Source organism: Zeugodacus cucurbitae, chromosome 6 (assembly GCF_028554725.1).
Source record: "Zeugodacus cucurbitae isolate PBARC_wt_2022May chromosome 6, idZeuCucr1.2, whole genome shotgun sequence".
In the NCBI taxonomy this organism is placed as follows: domain Eukaryota; kingdom Metazoa; phylum Arthropoda; class Insecta; order Diptera; family Tephritidae; genus Zeugodacus; species Zeugodacus cucurbitae.
Window position 1 is genome coordinate 64,683,383 of NC_071671.1, and position 12,154 is coordinate 64,695,536.

Consider the following 12,154-nt stretch of genomic DNA (forward strand, 5'->3'; position numbering starts at 1 on the left):
AGTTTGTGTGTATGCAAATGTAGCGACAGCCTTGTGACTTTATCGTTCATATAATGCGTTGAGCAATTTATAAGCGCATGCAGCGGTGAGGTGTAAAGAATTGAGCTGCGCGTAAGTGTTGCGCCATTCATTTACACATTCGAGAAAATTTGCAAACTCACTGGCATGTGGAACGGCATACGTGTGCGTATATGTAAGTATACACGTGAGTTTTATGCCACAATCAACGTATAAGTCTATGTATATGTAAATGTGTGTTTGCATCGTGCCCCTCGTACGCTATTCATAACACCTTCCGCCTATTGTGTGTGCCGAAATTAAATTGCTCTGACCTGTGCTATAAATTTCCGAAATAGCTGGCGCGATTTCTGCCGCACAACCAACACCAACGACCAACAGCACAATCAAACCGTCGCAACACATTGACACATTGGCCACTCGTGTACATTTAAGTGTGTGTGTGCGATTTTTTTCCTTTTTTTGCCTTCATTTACATGTTCGCTGTTGACCTTTGTTGGCTGGTCCTTTGCTGCGACTCGAACTTCACCTACCATTGGCCGCAAAACTGTTTGAAATTTGCATAGAATGCGGTCAGTAAGGTTGGACAGCGTAGTGGATTGGAAGGGTGGTGTGTGAAAAGCCCTTAGCGCGCACTCGTTGTGGTTAGAAATTGAAAACACTAGAGATTTACGGCGTTCGTAATAAAAAACTGATATCTTTTATTGTGTGCGCTTTTTGAGATTTCTATTGATGAAATGGCTATAAGGGCAATTAAGCATAAGTGCAATTGCAAGTATGGCAACGCCAATAACGCAATTTATCACAACTTTTTTTTTGCATATTTGTTGGTAGGTGAGTTTGTAATATATACACTTTTTAATTTTAATAAAAGTGGAAGCTTGTCTGATCCAATTCAGTTATTTTATTGGCATTCGTTCTTAAGACATTTTTTATATAATATCATCTTGGTTTTAGATATTTTCTCTCCTCAGTGATCAAGTTTTCTTGGATGTATTGTCAATCTGGAGGATGAGATCATGTGTAGAAGTTCACGTAAGCGAGGAAAGTTTTTCATTGCCATTCACTTGGGAGTGGCTAGAAACGATTCTTCTCCACTGGTTCAAGCAGCCCACAACTGAAGGTTTTATACCAAGTATCCTCTGGGTAGCCAACAAACAAAGTGCTAAAGTGAGAAGGTGAACCCGCTTCTGCGGTTGTGCGCAGGATTTGGGACCCACCACATAAAATCGAAGTACCAATGAAAAATCGACGAAAGCCTCGGATGAGCCTCTCTCGATGAACCGATGGTGCAGAAGATTGGACGATGTCAACATCAGATGAGACGACACTAGGAGTTTTCGAGAGGAAAATTTTGAGGAAGATTTATGGTCCTCAGAACATTGGCAACGGCAAATACCGCAGACGATGGAACGAGTTATACGACGACATTGACATAGTTCAGCGAATAAAAAGACAGCGGCTACGCTGGCTAGGTCATGTTGTCCGAATGGACGAAAACACTCCAGCCCTGAAAGTGTTCGATGCAGTACCCGCCGAGGAAGCTGAGGAAGGTGAAGGCCTCCACTCCATAGGTGGAGAGCGTTGTGCGTGGGAAAGACAGAAGTGGCGTGCGGTAATCGATTCGGCTATAACCGGCTAAACGGTTTCAACGCCAATCACATACATACATTGTTAGTCTAATTCTAATGGCTTGGCTAACTTAATACTTCACCCGGTTGGCTCTTACATTCTCGATGAATCCCATTTCAGCTGCAGTCCTTTGAACTCCCACTTCATAGTAAGCTAAGAACGGTTGTCCTGCTACCAACATGTCTTTGAAAAAATAAATACTTTGAATCCGTCATGAACTTGGACTCATCAACCAAGACTATTAAATTTAAAAAGGAAGGTTATGCGAAGGTTATTACTGTTGGTGAGACTTTTATCAGTTAGATTGATATCTGACAAATCTTAATCCCTTGCAATTTTTAAACTATCTTCTTTATTTAAATCTCCTTCATATAAGTATAATAACCCGAAAACAAAAAATACAACAAAAGTAGACGCACCCAACATCCCATCATGACCATTGCCGCGTGAGTCAAGCGTAGTCAATCTCCCATTCATTCATACTCAATAACGTTTATCTGAATATTCCTTCATAATGGTAAATACTTTTGCGAAATTACTGTTTTACATTTTCCACAATTTCCAGCTCAATTCTCGTAAATGAAAAGTTTCTCAACTCGTTTGTCGAAATTACGAGCGCCTGGAGGGCAATCGAGCGAAATGAAGTTATTGATATTTAACGTCAATCTTACGACGATATTTTGCCCTCTTCGCTCTTCCTCTCTCCCACTCTTCCTTTCCTCTCTTATACATCACCATTATTATTTCACTGCATATATTTGCAATTTAACTTTCAGCAAGTAAGCGCTGCAGTGTTATCTTACAAGGATAAGTGCGCTTACAGGTGTTGGAAGGAAGAGTTTTCCATTTGTTTATTCACAAATTTACCGTTATTTAAGTTGGTGCTATGTATTTCAGTATTTATTGTAGGTGTATGGATGCAGTTTGAAAGCTTGAGGTATTTAAGTTTGAGTTTGGGTTGGCATTGGTTAACTTTTTGGTACTACTGAAACACCCTGTATACAATATATATATGGATAAATGACTTTTTGATAATAGCTATGCAACATATTACAATTGGGAGACATTTAAGGTTTTTTCTAATAAATTAATAAGTCAAAAAGTATTTCATTATTTTATTCCAAACTTAAATTTAGGAAAACTTTTTTTTAGAAACTTCCATTTGCGATGTGAAAATTAATTTTTCAACTTCCAATGAGTGCTTGTTGATTTTTATATACACGAGAGTAGCGATTTCAGTCGACCATCATTTAAACGTGTGTTAGTAATTAACCAAGATCCATTGATTATAAATCACTTATGATAAATGTTAGTAAATACATATGTATGGAAATAGATATAATTAATAGCGTACATTTTGCTACCAACATAAATATGTATAATTAAGTTTTAAATACAATTTAATCATAATTATAGTTGGTAGAAATTGGTTGTTGTAAATTTTATATACGACGAATTAAATTAGATTTCTGTTGTACTCATCATTAAATGGAAAGTATAAATGTGTTTTTAATTTATGCATATCAAATTGTTATTATAATGAAATTAAAATATTTTTTTTAGAAAAAAATAGCAGAAAATATAGTAAGAGGAAAATCAAAATCAAAATAGAATAAAAAAATAAATTCAGTCAATTATTCAATTATGATATATTAATACTAGATTAGGAATATGAGATAAAAAGGAAGATAAAGAAACAATTTGTGACATTACTCTGAAATCACCAAAACCAACTCTGGTTAATACGGAAAGTGTTACTTGTTTTTATTTTTATAAAATCATCAATGTTTAACCCCGGGTTTAATCTCACACAATAGCTTAGAATAGTACGTTGAGTTCGGGTAGTAAAGAAGTGAAGAGCCTGGTTGAACTTTAAATTAGTAGAAGATGGAATATCTAGCTTCAGTCGACATTGATTTTAAGTAATTCGCTTTAATTGAGCGCGCCTTAGTACTCTCATAACATATTGACCAGAGTAAATGAGAACGGTATTGGAATCAAAACAATGCGAGAGTACTTCGCTGAGTATATTCTGAAACGAACTCGAGCGATATCGATCCATATCTCTCTTAGAACTAGTATATTGACCAATTGCTGATCGGGTTCACTGTGAGCTTAAATGCCTGATATGAGAGCAGAACTTTGCCCCTCTCTACTTATTTTGTATGCTCTAGCTAGTTATTGTACGAATTTCTAATGTAATTAGCGATGTGATTGTTTTAATGCGATAAAATTACTTTAAATTTGATATATTAAATTTATTTTAGCTGTGGCTTAAAATAGCCACCATTCGAGTTGAATTAATGTACACAGTTATGGTGGTCGCGAGACAAAAATCAATTAAAAATCAGTTAGTGTTCGAACTTCATTGCAGTTTGTTTGATCAATCTTTTATTTGAAAAGCTGATGTTGCACTCGACATGTCGCGCGATCTATACGGCGTATATAGAAATCTGGCGATTTTCTGTCTTTGTGCTTTGGTTAGTTGAAAAATTTATTTCATTATATCGATAATTAAATAAATGTATCATGTTTTCCAAGGTGAGTGGAAAGGCCGACTTCACAAACATAAAATGCGAAGCCGTGGACAAGGCATACAACTCAATTAAATACTGTTTTATACGCTCAGTGAATCGCACTTTCAAATATATATCGGCGGCTAATCATTTCCATGTGAAGGAGCCAAAGAATAATATATCAGTGAGTAGTTTCAACTTAGAATAACTTGTGTTACATATATATTTAATATCTTTCCGTTTTCAGGTTGGTGTTGCCACGCTGAAACGCGCCAATGGCTATAAACCCTTTCTCTACAACGTCACAGTGGATGGCTGCAAATTTTTGCGCACCGGCGGTAATGCCTTGCTGCGTTTCTTACATAGTTTCTTCCATAAGTATTCTAACGTCAATCACACTTGTCCTTATAACGTATGTAGTTTACAGTATTATATTTGAAATTTCTAAATTTATTTATTTCAATTCTTCAGCATGACATTGAGGTAAACGTACTGCCGGTTAGTCACATTGATAATTTATTTACAAAAGTACTACCATTTCCAAAGGGCGATTACCAATTCGTAACATCATGGTATACCTATAATATTTTGCGCGCTGTTGTGAGAATATATTTCACACTATCTTAAGTGTCAAATATAACAGGCCAGTAGCATCTGTAGGAGGAAAGAGAGGAATTTTTTTGTATTTTAAATGAAGGTACAAAAAAATATGTAATGAATGAAAAATAAAGTTCGTTGAAAGGTTTTGATTTCTGGTGAAATGGTACCGTGAATTGGGTTCTATATGGGTTCGGACAAATTTAAGTACTTCAACCAAAGTGAGGAAGAACACGCTAAATAGATAATTGAAAGTTTGAATATAATTGGAGCGGTGCTGAGAGTAGATACGTATGCTTTATGTTTCCATAGGTTCTAAGAATGTTTCAGATTTTACATAGAATCGCCGAGCAAAAATTATATTACGGTTTTATTGAAGAACAAGCTGTACATAACAAGTACGGGAGTTCGGATACAACCCATACTCTCACTATTATTTTACTTCTTCTTTTTCCTGACTGGCGTAGACAACGCTTACGCGGTTATAGCCGAGTCCACAACTGTGCGTCATGCAACTATCATTTTGACAGTTTGGCACCAATTGGGAGTACCAAGTGAAGACAGGACCTTCTCCACCTCGTGCTTCCATCGGAGTGGGGATATCCCTCTTCCTCGGCTTTCACTAGCGGGTACTGCATCGAATACTTTCAGAGCTGGAGCACTTTCCTCCATTCGAACAACATGACCTAACCAGCGTAGCCGCTGTTTTTTATTCGCTGGATCGTCTATGTCGTCGAATAACACATACAGCTCATCGTCCCATCGTCTGCGATATTCGCCGTTGCCAATGTTGTTTATCTTCCGCAAAACCTTTCTCTATAAAACTCCTAGTGCTGTCTCATCGGATGTTGACATCGTTCACGCTTCTACACCATAAAGTACGACGGGAATGATGAGGGATTTGTGGAGTTTGGTTTTTGTTCGTCGAGAGAGGATTTTACTTTTCAATTGCCTACTCAGTTCATAGTAGCACCTGTTGGCAAGAGTTATTCTACGTTGGATTTCAAGGCTGACATTATTATTGGTGTTGATGCTGGTGCCTAGGTATACGAAATTATCTACATCGTCAAATTTATGACTGTCAACAGTGACGTGGGAGCCAATATTAGGTTATGTGAATTGAGAATGGAAGATAAAGAATCAATTTGTGGCATTACTTTGGAGTAGTCAAAGTCAACTCAGGATAATGGATATATATATATATATATATATATTTTTTTTTTATTTCGTCGTGGTTTAACCTTGGGCACTAGTACGCTGAGTATATTAATTTAACTATTTCATTTGTGGTTACATCAGCACATTGCCTTATTTTTGATGTATGCTTTAGCTGTGGCATGAGTTTCTAGTGTAATTAGCGATGCGATTGCTTTATTGAGATAAAGTTAATTCTATGTACATATGTATTTAAATTTAGTTGTGGCTCTAAATAGCCAATATTTGAATTGAATTACAGCATTCAATGCACTCAGTTGCGGCGGTCGTGAGACCAAAAACCAATTAAAAATCAGTTTGTGTTCGAACTTCGTTAACCAGCAAGTAAATTGTATACCAATTAGTACCATGTGTTTGCTTTTCTGAATCAGTCTTATATTTTTATAGTAGCTGATGCACTCAAGATGTCGGGACATATACAGGGTGTATATGGATATCTGATAATTTTCTGCTTTTGGACTTTGGTGAGCGGAAAAGCCGACTTCACAAACATAAAATGCGAAGCCGTGGACAAGGAATACAACTCAATTAAATACTGTTTTATACGTTCAGTGAATCGCACTTTCAAATATATTTCGGCTGCTAATCATTTCCATGCGAAGGAACCAAAAAATAATATATCAGTGAGTAGCAGTTAGAACTTAGAAGAATTGTAATTAATAAAATTTTGCTTTTCAGGTTGGTGTTGCTACGCTGAAACGCGCCAACGGTTACAAGCCCTTTCTCTACAACGTCACAGTGGATGGCTGTAAATTCCTGCGCACCGGTGGTAATGTCTTGTTGCGTTACCTGCACAGTTTCTTCCACAAATACTCCAACGTCAATCACACTTGCCCCTATAATGTAAGTTGGATTACTCTTACTATGTTCATAGTTTTTAATTGAAAATTAAAATTTTTTGTTTCACATTTCCAGCATGACATTGAGGTAAGCGTGCTGCCCGTAAGTCATGTCGATAATTTATTTTCAAATGTACTACCGTTTCCAAAAGGCGATTATCAAGTCGTAACATCATGGTACACCTACAATGTTTTACGGGCTGTGGTGCAAATATATTTCACTCTCTCTTAGATGTACAATTTAAGTGATATATCAGCACAGCGACATGGGAATTTTTTTTCATAATTATTGTGGTTATGAATACATAAAATAAAGCTCCAATTATATTTACTACACATCTATTCATATCGGAGTTCGCATACAATTATTTTCAGGATATAGTAAAGTGTATGGATATGTGGATTTGTATGTCAGTACTTTATTCAAAATGAGAAAGAGAGTGTAAAAATAATTAGATGGGGCTGATGTTAATGTCTTGTGTTTCAATTGGTGCTAAGATTGTTTCAAAAATACCATATGGTCGCCAAATCTATAAACATAACTGTAAATATAAATGATACACTCTGTACAAGATATATCTGATGTGATCTCGAAGGATTTTGGGTAGACCTCCATCTCTATGCCTTGGTACGAAACCACCTATAGATTAATATTATAATTTCTGTTTATATATTTTTACAATCTCTCAGAATTTATGTATATATATGGAGTTTCCCTAAATCTCTAACCCTTATTTTCAATTCGCAAACGAGTTCTTATAAAAGTATCAGGTAACTTGCAACAATAACAATAAACTATTGCTTTTAGTACGCAACTTGAAAGATAAAAATCATCTAGCACCGCATTTGCAATTATGTCTGTATGTCAGTTAAGACATCTAAAAAAAGTTGCATGAAAACTCCTTTATTTTACAATCCCAACGGACCTTTCAAATGATTTTATATTCCAAGAAGGAGCGCAGCAAGCAAAGTAATTGGCATACTTTCATTTGAATTTCTTTGCCACTTTACAACCATTAAACCGTCTTCGGCTTTATTGCTTTAGCGAAAGTTGCCGCTTTGTGTTGAAAAAAAATATAATAATATTCCATAAATGTGCGTTGAGTTGCTGGCGCGACGATTACAAAGTGCCCAACCGCGCTGCAACAACTTTTAGGCCTTCTCTTTGTGGCATTCGTATTTGTTGCCGGAGTAAAAAAGCAGCGCCAAATTAACTTGTTGGCGGCAAAGGCAAGCATTTCAAATATTTTTAACAGTTATGTGCTTGTACACAAAATTTTACGAAGAAAATTAATAAAATCATATTAGCAACCCGAAATTTAATTAGTTCCTGCGCAGATTTAGCTGTCTATTATTTATAAGGTGTGGGGCGCATCAGCGATGTTTAACAAATGTAAATATATATTCTTCGGTTTAATTGCGTTGTAGACACTAAAATATTATGTTATTTGTTGGCTTTAAATAAAGGCTTTGAGCTTTAAGTATATTCTCAATAGCTGCAATATAGCTTTCTATAAAGCTCTGTAGAAAGTTGTTTTTGCTTTGCCAATTATCTGTTTGTTCGTGCTGATGTCTAATAACCTGACAAGCTTGATGTTTAGCGCAAAACTTTCATCTGCTTTGCCATTTCTACTTTGCTTGTAAAAATGCTGTACAAGCCATGCTTTTGAGGCAGTTGTATCTATTTACATAGAAAGAGAGAATAATGGACTTGTTAGTATTTACCTATCAGCAGCAAATGTTTTGCATTGTTTATGCTGTCGTATATATTTGCCAGCATATACATAGATATATAGGAATAAGTACATCATAATGGCTAAGGTAATATGATTAATTTAGCAGTCACAGTAATTTCCGCCCTCCTTTGACCGTACGCAACACAACACAACTAAACAAAGGACTAACTTTTAGCGCAAAGGTTGTTTTGAACATAACTTGTTACAGTGGTTTGGAGTTTGTGAAATTTTGTTTAAAAATAACTTTTTTTTTATTAAGTGTATGCAGTAGAAATCATCCGTAAAACTTCTCATTTGGAATTCAATAGGATTTTTAGTAGTTTGGATTTTTGAAACTGATTATATTTGTCTCACAACCTTTTTTCTTTTTGTTTTTAAATTTTCCATCGATCTTATTTCTTAAAAAAAAATTTCTTATATTTCTAATAAATATACACAGCTTACAAGTTGTAGTACCTAATATATAATATCTTTCTTGCCTCACCGCTTTAACAAGTTCTTTTCGAAAAGTTATCGATAAAACATATTCAATTAGTGCTCTCTAAATCATACTACCTTCTTGGGTTCTCTCTTTGAATTGATCTACATAGAGTAACTGTGTAAAAAAAACGCTCCACGAACTACATCACGAGCATCTCTGAATCAAGAACATAGCTACTCATTTTGGGATGGAATGATATGTTCAACCATGGAATCATGCTTTGTCTATAGGAACTATGAATATATTAGGCTCATTATATTCGCGTTGATCTATAACAATATGGAGAACAACGTGGGCACATCGTAGAGTACTGCTTGAGAACCGTTTTATATGTTTACTCTGAACAATTTGACGGTGTGTTTAAGATATGGAACCTAATTTGTACAAACTTTTTCATTCATATTCGAGTCAGAATCAAGATTTTTTCGAAAATGTTTCAGCTTAGAAAATTCTCATTCCTAGACTAAACGATTTTTTTTTCAAATGGTTATATGAACAACCCTATGCTGAAACATCAAAAATCTTCAGCCATAATTGATGTACCACATCCACATTGTTGGATCAGAAACCGTTTTTATACCCTGAACAGACAGGGTATATTAAGTTTGTCACGATGTTTGTAACACCCAGAAGGAAGCGTCGGAGACCCTATAAAATATATGTATATATAAATGATCAGCATGTTGAGCTGAGTCGATTTAGCCATATCCGTCTGTCTGTCCGTCTGTATATATAGGAACTAGTCCTTCAGTTTTTAAGATATCGTTTTGAAATTTTGTAGATGTTATTTTCACTTCAAGAAGCTGCTCATTTGTCGGAACTGCCGATATCGGACCACTATATCATATAGCTGCCATACAAACTGAACGATCGGAATCAAGGGCTTGTATGGAAAACTTACGTATTTGACGTGGTATCTTCACGAAATTTGGTGTGAGTTATTGTTCATTGAAATAATTTAATCTCCGAAAAAATTGTTCAGATCGGTTCACTATAGCAAATAGCTGCCATACAAACTGAACGATCGGAATCAAGGGCTTGTATGGAAAATTTTCTCATTTTACGTGGTATCTTCACGAAATTGGACATGGGTTACTGCTTAAGGTAATAATATACTCTCCGAAGAAATTGTTCAGATCGGTTAACTTTATACTCTTAATGTTTATAGCAAAAATCCCGGCTAAAAAGTATTAGTAAAATGTTTTCTTTCTTTACTTACTTTTTCTTACGTCTTTAGATTTGCTTAAACACATAGTTACTAAAAGAAATGTACCTGTGAATGGTATATTAGCTTCGGTTCAGCCGAAGTTAACGTTTTTTCTTGTTTTTTTTTTTTTTTAATTTAGAAAAATAAAATGTTTATTGAAATAATTAATAGTTCTTTAGGATAGAACTCTTGGATTTTTAAAACTATTTGTTTCCAGATTAAAAAGTTGTAGATGGTCAAATATATTAGTTTCTCAAGTCATTCAGTGGGAACACCTCAAGGTTCTGTTGTTGAATATAATGCTATTATTATCTTTTAGATTCAGGGTTGCCAACTTTCAATGATTCTGACTACTATACTGACTTTAGCAATTTCTCTAATGACAATTTGGAAACAGTTTTGAATTATACCTTTGAATATACACTTTTGAATTTCTTAGACTAAAAGCGATACTAAAAAGACTATTTTTAATCGGTTCTTATCTCAAAACATAGTACAATAATACTCTACACAATGAAATATAAAAACTTTAAAGTTCCGCAGTGACACAAAACCCAGAAAGAATTCTATGAAACTGAAATTCGACGAAACCATCCTCAATTATTTTTTCAAAGCTTTCATTTACATATTTTATCTCGACAAATTTTACTTTATCTACACAAGGCAGCGAGCACAGTACGAGAACTCCAGCTTTATATATATGGAACATAAGTTTAAGTAAGTATAATATATATATATATATATATATATATGTGTGCGAGAGAATAGTTTTTCTCCGAAATTGTTAACATATTTCGCAAGCAGCCAGCCTGACGGACGTTCAGCCTAAATCAAGATAAATTTCCTAGATACAAGTGCGCAGCGGAAGTTGTGCTATTACGAGTATGTATGTAAGTATGTATGTATGGAGTATATAAGCGGCTGGAATAGCTTGTGGCATTTCTTTGACATGTACTTTCATAATAATTTCTGGCAAACAAGAAAATTTTCGGTGGCTGATAAAAAACGCTGCGCACATATTTTATAGGGTCAATACAAATTTCTTGGTATATAGGTGAGGTGAGCAGCACTTAGTAGTAAAGTAGTTGCAAAGTAATTTATAAAAATTACTCAAATTTTAAATTTACTCTGCAAAAAGGAAAAAAGTGAGAAGAAAATGCAAGGAATTTAGTTTGCTAACTTGCAGCGTATGAAAATGTTGCCAATAAAGGCTGGCAAAATACTTGAGGTGACATTCTTGTACACAAACAGCAACACAAGGCAAGCACGAAAATTGACATTGTTATTGTTGTCATATGGCAAAGGAGGGCGAGTGGGTGTAAAAAAACTGAAAAGAAAATGGCATACGCCAAGAGTCACAATGTGGCGGATTAAATAAGTAATTCCTTCCGAAACCGGCTGACAGGGATATCCATTCGATTGAAGCGCACAGATAAAGCGGAAAGAAAGTAATTAAGCCATGGGGCAAGCAGTTGTTTGTGTTTGCTTAGGGCGCCTAGTCAAGCATGCGCCGCAGTGGAGGGATAAACACACCAAAACGGAGGAAATTGACAAACGCTGACACACGCACACATACGCACAAAAAATCACACACACACACACACACACACATGCCCACATGCCCGAAAAGTTTACGGGCGACACGTGCGGGGTCGCACAATGCAGGCTGCTTGTCTTTTCGTTTACACTGATGACCCCATAATCCCCGCTGACTTGTTGTACTCTTTAGTCCATGTCATTTTCTTTATACAAAATGTTAGTGTAAATTATGTCGCATTTGTGCGTGTGTGTGTGTGTGCGTGTGTTTTTCGTCCATTTGTTCCGGCAAGTGACTGAGTGTTCGTGTGACAATCAAGTGAACTCAAGTCAAATGTCAGTTACACTCGGCAGCTTCATCAATTTCAATTAATCCT

At 35.6% G+C, this 12,154-nt stretch overlaps 2 protein-coding genes across 2 annotated transcripts; both read left to right on the top strand.

Moving 5' to 3' along the window:
• Positions 1-4,070: 4,070 nt before the first annotated feature.
• On the top strand, positions 4,071-5,906 carry LOC114803933 (uncharacterized). Its single transcript, XM_054233514.1, has 4 exons — positions 4,071-4,130; positions 4,192-4,350; positions 4,414-4,578; positions 4,638-5,906. Exons 1-4 carry the CDS (start codon positions 4,071-4,073, stop codon positions 4,791-4,793), a joined length of 540 nt encoding a protein of 179 aa, XP_054089489.1. The 3' UTR covers positions 4,794-5,906.
• A 249-nt stretch (positions 5,907-6,155) lies between these two features.
• Positions 6,156-7,130, top strand: LOC105211712 (uncharacterized). Its single transcript, XM_054233515.1, has 3 exons — positions 6,156-6,601; positions 6,657-6,821; positions 6,894-7,130. Exons 1-3 carry the CDS (start codon positions 6,383-6,385, stop codon positions 7,047-7,049), a joined length of 540 nt encoding a protein of 179 aa, XP_054089490.1. The 5' UTR covers positions 6,156-6,382; the 3' UTR covers positions 7,050-7,130.
• The last annotated feature ends 5,024 nt before the right edge of the window (positions 7,131-12,154 follow it).

Bases quoted from the DNA above. Each gene is read 5' to 3' on its own strand.
- LOC114803933 (XM_054233514.1), top strand. From the start codon at position 4,071: ATGTCGCGCGATCTATACGGCGTATATAGAAATCTGGCGATTTTCTGT. The intron at 4,131-4,191 runs GTTAGTTGAAAA...ATGTTTTCCAAG, and splicing joins TTTTCTGTCTTTGTGCTTTG to GTGAGTGGAAAGGCCGACTT. The intron at 4,351-4,413 runs GTGAGTAGTTTC...TTCCGTTTTCAG, and splicing joins AGCCAAAGAATAATATATCA to GTTGGTGTTGCCACGCTGAA.
- LOC105211712 (XM_054233515.1), top strand. From the start codon at position 6,383: ATGTCGGGACATATACAGGGTGTATATGGATATCTGATAATTTTCTGC. The intron at 6,602-6,656 runs GTGAGTAGCAGT...TTTGCTTTTCAG, and splicing joins AACCAAAAAATAATATATCA to GTTGGTGTTGCTACGCTGAA. The intron at 6,822-6,893 runs GTAAGTTGGATT...TCACATTTCCAG, and splicing joins ATCACACTTGCCCCTATAAT to CATGACATTGAGGTAAGCGT.